The sequence below is a fragment of the Pelecanus crispus genome, chromosome 4 (genome assembly GCF_030463565.1).
Source record: "Pelecanus crispus isolate bPelCri1 chromosome 4, bPelCri1.pri, whole genome shotgun sequence".
Taxonomy (NCBI): Eukaryota; Metazoa; Chordata; class Aves; order Pelecaniformes; family Pelecanidae; genus Pelecanus; species Pelecanus crispus.
In genome coordinates this window covers 36,585,106-36,592,008 of record NC_134646.1, presented here as the reverse complement: position 1 = coordinate 36,592,008, position 6,903 = coordinate 36,585,106, and the positions used below count along the sequence as shown (strand labels likewise).

The window sequence follows — 6,903 nt, the reverse complement described above, 5'->3', positions numbered from 1 at the left end:
CTCCTGGGCGGTTCCCCTCATCCTTGCTGTAAACCCTGTCACTAGGTAGCACATGCTGAAATCCCACCGTATCTTCAGCACATAAAATATTGCTATTAAGTCTGCAAGACTCCTGCAGTGGATACATCTTGTATCTCTCTCTGCCCAACTTTAAATCTTAGCACTGCCTGTATCTAAAAAGGGTTTTTAAAACAAAAAACAATGTGGGTTTTTTTCCCTCAACAAAACCCTTTTGCCTTGCAGAGTAATAAGTTTATGAAATGGCAGCTTCCAGCAGGAAGTCTCTGGCTCTAACAATAGCTCTGTGTGTTTCCACAAGTTAATTGAAAACAAACATTGACACTTCAATCCTGCTTTTATGCTCTGTAAGGGAGGCGAGAGAGAGCAGCGTTGCTCGCAGCTGTGTAGTTAGAGGCCAGATGTGGCAGAAAAAGAGACAAATACTATTATTCCCACCGTTGCCCTGGGGAGAAGGTAGATGCACCATCCCCACCTCGCAGCAGGGTTTATAGCCTCCGCTGCTTGTGCACGGAGGCAGCATTTGTGCCCAAAGCCGCTTCCCTGCCAGAGCGGCCAGCTCCATGTACACCTTTGCATCAGTGAGGACAACGGGCTCTGCACCGAAATGGGCTCAGGAGCAGCCCTGGGAGCAGAGATGGGAGCTGGTGGCAGGGGGGCAGCTGGGAAGACCCCTTGGCCCAGCCGGCCCCGCAAAGCAGTGGGGGTCTATGCCAGAGCATCAGCTCGCCCGACATGTTTTCAGGGTGTCGGTAGCACCTTCCCAGCTCTGCGCATGTGCCCAGATAGAGACTCCTGTGGGACAGGTCTCTGCCAGCTGGGCCCCGCAGGTGTGTTTCCCTACCGTAAGTTACCTCTAGGAGAAAGTCATATTTTCCACTCCGTGCCATATTGTCTGGAAGGAGGCCTTTGGAGCATCCTCTGGAGATTTCTACCCAGTGCCAGCCGGCACTGCAGTCACAAGACGTGGATGTGTGAGTAACCCTCCTCCCCACCCATCCCTGAGCGTGCCAACACCCTGGGCCAGCTCAGCCCAGAAGATCAGTGCTCCAAAAAGGCTTTCCTGCCTCAAGAACACAGTTCCTATAGGTTTAGCCCTCCTCTGCTTATTTGTGGACCGTGACCACCTTATCAGATCTCTGTCTGTTGCTCCTGGGCAAATCTGAATGTGGTTCCCCTCATCCTTGTTGTAAACCCTGTCACCAAGTAGCACGTGCTGAAACCCCACCATATCTTCAGCACATAAAACATTGCTATTAAGTCTGCAAGCCTCCTGCAGTGGATACATCTTGTATCTCTCTCTGCCCAACTTTAAATCTTAGCACTGCCTTTATCTAAAAAGGGTTTTTAAAACAAAAAACAATGGGACAAAGCCCCATTCTGCCCTTCTTCTGCACAGGTAGGGCTGGCACGGTGGCACAGGAGCCAGGCGTTGCAGCACGACGGAGCGGGACCAGGAGCGTCCAAGGCCTGACACGGGGCTCGTACCTGCCGCCGAAACGTGCCAGCCCTGCTCGGGGAAAGGCGGAGGGGCTGACTTAGCAAGCCCCCTGCACAGAGGAGAGGGCCCCTTAGGTGCGAGGGCCCCGGGAAGGGCCGCCCCCCCCGCTCGGCCGTCGCCGCCGGGCCGCGCTGCGCTGCCCCCTGCCCCGCCCGCGGCCCCCGGCCCCTCGCGTGCCGGCCGCCCGGCCGCCTATTGGCCCCCCGCCGCGCTCGGAGCGCGCTCATTGGCTGCGGCGCGGGCCGGCGGGGCGGGCGGGGCGGGGCGGGCGGTCTTAAGGCGCCGGGTCCGGCGCTCCCCCGGCGGCGGCGGCGGCAGCGAGCGGGGGGTGCCGGGGTCGGCTGCAGCCTGATGCACTGCGCCAGGTATGGTCCCGCCGGCGGCCGCGGCCTCCGTCCCTCCGCTGCTGGACGTGTCCTGCCCTGCCGCTGTTTGGCTTCCCCGGCTGCCCGCCGTGCTCCCCGTCGCGGGGTCGCGGCCCCCTCGGGTGCTCCCCGTCGGGCTTGGCTCCAGGGTGAGCCGGGAGCGGTAGCCCCGGGGCGGCGGGGCCGCTGCTCCGCCGGGCTCTGTCCTGCTGGCTCGCCGGGGGTTCCCGGGGCGCCGGCGGGGCTGGGCGGCACGTCTTGGCTCGGGCTTGCAGCGCTGCTTTTGTTCGCGGAAGGGACGGGGTGCGGCGGGGTTACCGGGGTGCGGCGGGGTTACTGTGTCGCCGGGGCCTCGGGTAAACGCCTGCGAGAGCTGGGCTGTGCCCTCGGAGCAGCTCGGCCTTTCCTGAATCGGGGAGGAGGGCAGAACGCCCGAGCGCTGCTTCCTCCCGCAGCGTGTCACGTCTAACAATTTCTGGCTTAGCAGCTGCTGCACATCGAGCCCTCTGCAAGAGGGATGCCTCTTCACAAACAGCGCTGGAAGCAGAGCGGAGGCAATCGAGGGGTTTTGATAAATGTAAATAATGCCTTTGCTCTGGCTTGCTTCTCCTTCTTAGAAATAGAAGAGGGAAGAGTGAGCGGTGATGTCCTCTTCTGGAGAGGGTGAAGCTGTGGGAAGGTGTCCAGAGGCAGAATCTAGTCTGTCTGCCTTTTGAGAGGAGGGGGAAAACAGCCAGCCCCTGTACCTGTGTAGGGCTGCCTGCCTTGTAACGCTTGCTTCCTAAAGCTCACTTTCCTGCATGAGCTCTCAAAACTATTTCTCTGCTCCCACCTTCAAAGCATCTGAGGTTTAAGACAGCCAACGCTGGCCCCAAAAGGGAGACCTTCCTCTGTTGGCTGTGAGTTGGACATCAGCAGGCTCTCAAGGGCAGAAAGAGATGTCTGGGCTATCAAATGAGCTGAAAAAGACAGTTTGTAAAAGCATGGAGCTCAGCCTAATAGTAGGTATGAAAAGCTCTTGGTATAGTTCTTAGCTTGGAAAAAAGCTCCAAGTAATGGAAATCAGGCTGGATATTTCATGCCTCTTCATTCTAAAAATTGTGACTAACCACAGCTTACTAAGAAACCTGACTTCTCAGCAGTTAGGGGAATTCAGTTGAATAAATTTCCCTGGGAAAAGATGCAGTGCAGGTGAAACTGGCCCAAGTAAGAGAGCAGCATTGGAGGCTGCATTAATTTCAAGGAGGAAATGACCTATATAAAGTGTGTGTGAATAAAAACTTGGCAAAACTGGGTAGAGATGAGCAGAACGGTGCTAACAGACAGGTGGATCTGCTGTCTGTCTTGTACAGCTGCCCTTGAGCTGAAAGGAGGCTGAAGGAGGCAATGCAGAAGGAGTTAGCTGGTGGGTGTGTTGGGAAGCAAGCCTTGGCACATGTGCTCCGAATAAACAGATGCCCTTGCTGAATGGATGCTGTGAAAGCCTGCTCAGAGCTGCTCTGTTGGTGTTGCAGGGTGGGGAGTTAAAGCATGGAGTTGGAGAGCGTAGCTCTTGCTCTTTTTTTTTTGGCATGGGGCAGCAGTCAAGTACTAGAGCTGGCTGTGCGTGGCTTTGGCAGCCGGAGCTCTGCTGCATCTTGTGGCCTGCAGCCACTGCTACTGCTGCTGGCTCATCCTGCTCTGCACGGTGGGAGCAGTTTTGGAGCCTAGCCTGCAGCCAAATGGGATTTTTATTAAGGGAATACTCTGTGTTTAAGGTCAGCTGCAACGCAGTTGACTTAAGGGGGATGTGTGTGATAAATCTGTCCAGTGGTTTATCCAGAGCCAGGCCAAAGAGAGTCTGCCAAAAGTATCCAGCCTAACGTCAGTGTAAGGGCAGGAGCTGTAGGAATGATGTTCTGGGAGCTGCCTGGCTGCAGAGGCAACCCCAGGGCTACATCAGGCAAGGTGCTGGGTGGGAGCTGCCCTAGAGGGGGTGCCCAGAGAGGCATGGTGCTGCATCCCTAGAGGAATGGGCTGGATGCTGGAGGAGGAGAGGCCGTGGTGGAGGGGCACATGGCCTGCACCTTCCAGGGGAAGGACTTGTTTCCAAAGGTTTGGTCAAGCTTGAGTAGGCAAGTTGTGTTTGGCAGAACCCTGTGGCTATATGGGTGTTTCTCAGGGGCTCAGTGCAAGGGCTGTGGAGCCTTGAGGTGCAAACTCTGTGCTGGAGGTAAAATCTGCTGGGCCATCTGAGCTGACATCTGTTTTAAAATGCAGTAGAGGGAAGAAAGCAGCTCCTCCCCCGGTGCAGAGCAATGTCAGCTAACTCATTACCCTGCTGCTGTATCAGACTGTTGCTATCCTTTTACAGTGCTACTTGCAGGCATTTCAGATGGAGCAGTTCTGGGAGACAGTGATGAGCAAAGTATGTAACTCAACCAAATGAGTGCTTTTAGCCTCTAAAAATACCAGACATCTGGGGTTTTATGAAAGGCGAAGTCAGTTGTGTACAGCAGCTTGTGACAAACTGAGTTCCTGCTCCTGCAAAAGCATCTGATGCCCTGGGGAGAGTCTCTCCTGGAGAGTGGAGAGCACAGAAGGAATACTGCTTTTTGTAACATCGGAATTTGATAATCCCTGGATTTTTGCAGACGTCAGCAGGATTGAGCCATGGGGTTTGCTTTGGGTCGGAAATGCTCTGGAGCCTGCCATTGCTAGCCTAGTAGGGCAGTGCCTGTGTGTGTCTTCAAATGGTGACTCTGTCCCTGTAGCAATTGGAAGAGATCTTGTTCAAGGGCACAACAGGCTCTGATCCTGCCACTTCTGCTGTAGCGCGTTTCTCACCGTGTCTGTAAATCACACCATGCAAGTACCTGCCTTTAATTAAGCTTGAGGGACTTGTGGGGTTGATGGAAGCAATTTTCTTTGGGATGGGTGCGGGGAAGTGGTGTAGCATTTGTCTGACAAAAGTCCTATTAAAATGCTTTTTCTAATATCAACTGACCTTTCTTCTCATCTTCCAGAGTATTAGACTTTTTTCCTCACAAACAAGCAATGGCTGTGGATGTAGCAATGCAGCTATACCTATGCTCTTCACCCTTGCGGAGAGAGAAGTGTGCCTGCAAAATTGCTCCGAAGCCAAGCAAGCCGTTGCGGCCCTGCATCCAGCTGAGTAGCAAGACTGCGCTGAACGGACCAGAAGAGGCCACAAACTCCTTCACACACAACAAAGTGAAGAAGAGGGTGTCATTTGCAGATAGCAGAGGCTTTGCTCTGACGATGGTGAAGGTGTTCTCAGAGTTTGATGATCCACTAGATATTCCTTTCAACATCACCGAGCTGATAGACAACATTGTGGGCCTGACAACAGTGGAGAGGGACAGCTTTGTCCTGGATTTTGTTCAGCCCTCTGTGGACTACCTGGACTTCAGAAACCGCCTCCAGGCAGACTGTGTCTGCCTTGAAAACTGTATGCTAAAGGAGCGATCCGTTGTGGGAACAGTGAAGGTGAAGAACCTCGCTTTTGAAAAGACTGTGAAGGTCAGGATGACATTTGACACCTGGAAAAACTTTGTAGATCACCCATGCCAGTATGTCAAGGATACGTATGGAGGGTCAGATCAGGACACATTTTCCTTTGATATCAGCTTGCCTGAGGGAATCCAATCCCACGAAAGAGTCGAGTTTGCCATCTCCTTTGAGTGCAATGGGAAGGTGTACTGGGACAGCAACAGGGGTGCAAATTACAGGATCATACGGTCGGAACTGAAGTCTGCCCAGGAAGCCGTCCGCCCTTCGCAGGGCCCTGACTTCAGTAGTGCCTTTGACCAGTTCGGGAGCCCTCGGTGCTCCTACGGCCTCTTTCCTGAGTGGCCCAGCTATTCGGGCTATGAGAAGCTAGGGCCTTACTATTGACCCAAGGACAAAGTCCTGATTGACTGACTGTTGCTGGCGTGTCCGCAGACCTGGGAGCTGGTCTGAACATGAGGCGTACAGAAAAGTGGAAGAAGTATGGCTCCATGTAGCTCCGCACAAGCCTCCCAGCAAAACCAGATGTGTTCTGCTGGCAGGGGGCTTATAGTCAGGGAAGCATCTCTTGGCATGAAGGACTGCCTTCCCTGCCTCAGCTCGGATAACTGGCTCGCCAGATGCTCAAAGGACCAGGAGCTGGTGCTCGCGGGTCTCCTCAGTGCTGCTACTCCTTTCTCTTCTATAAAGCTGCTAGTCTCCAGGGAACCGCTACAGTGCTTATATTGTCCGTCCAAGCTATGTAGTGGTGGCTGGTTTGTATTGCTTGCCTAGTGTTAAAAGACTTTTCCAAAATATGTTCTAGCATTAATTTTTAGTGGGCTGTACTTCAGCTGCAGGGTTCTCCCAGCAAAGCTGGCCGGTGCCTGCTGGGAAATGGAGTGGTTGGCTTGCAGGGAATGGAGTCCTCTCTTTGCATGCATCCTTGTAGCGTGAGGTTCTTCCTACTGGAGGCAGAAAGGGTGTTTTGGAAAAGAAAACATAACTGTGATGACAGGAAGTGTGGCCCTACAGCCTGCCATATTAGGAGGCGTACGTGCCTGTGGGAGAGGATCTGATATGCTTAGTCACTAGTTGTTTTATCAGCTGATCTTGAAAAACTCTCATTATACCCTTGGTGTTACCAAAAATAGAGATTAGCTGTAGCTACGTGGTGCTTGTAATGTAGCTGTAGGTTGACAGCCTTGACTGTCACCTTCAAAACCTTGCTGTTTCTTTAATCACAAGTGGTCAATGCTTTTTCCCCTTGATGGACATCTGAATTCAGCTGTTGGCCATGCTGGACCCTGAAAGTGCAGTTCTTCCTGTGGACTGTTAGACAGGGTTTTGTCCATCTGTGGCCCTGAGACCTGTGCAGCAAGCTGTTCTCAGGTCTTAGAGGAGCTACATGCAAATGGGCCACGTGGCTACTCTTTGCTGTGTCCTGTTATAAGAAGGTGACTGTTGTGTACCTACTGTGGTGGAAGTGCCTTGACTGAGAAAGGGGTGGTGCATGCAGTCCCAGAAATG

General features: G+C 53.5%; 1 protein-coding gene across 1 annotated transcript; it reads left to right on the top strand.

Annotated features, from left to right (window-relative positions):
- Nucleotides 1-1,856: 1,856 nt before the first annotated feature.
- PPP1R3B (protein phosphatase 1 regulatory subunit 3B) lies at nt 1,857-6,695 on the top strand. The gene is made up of 2 exons (XM_075709128.1): nt 1,857-1,884; nt 4,890-6,695. The coding sequence occupies exons 1-2, from the start codon at nt 1,871-1,873 to the stop codon at nt 5,779-5,781; spliced, it is 906 nt and encodes a 301-aa protein (XP_075565243.1). The 5' UTR covers nt 1,857-1,870; the 3' UTR covers nt 5,782-6,695.
- Nucleotides 6,696-6,903: the final 208 nt, after the last annotated feature.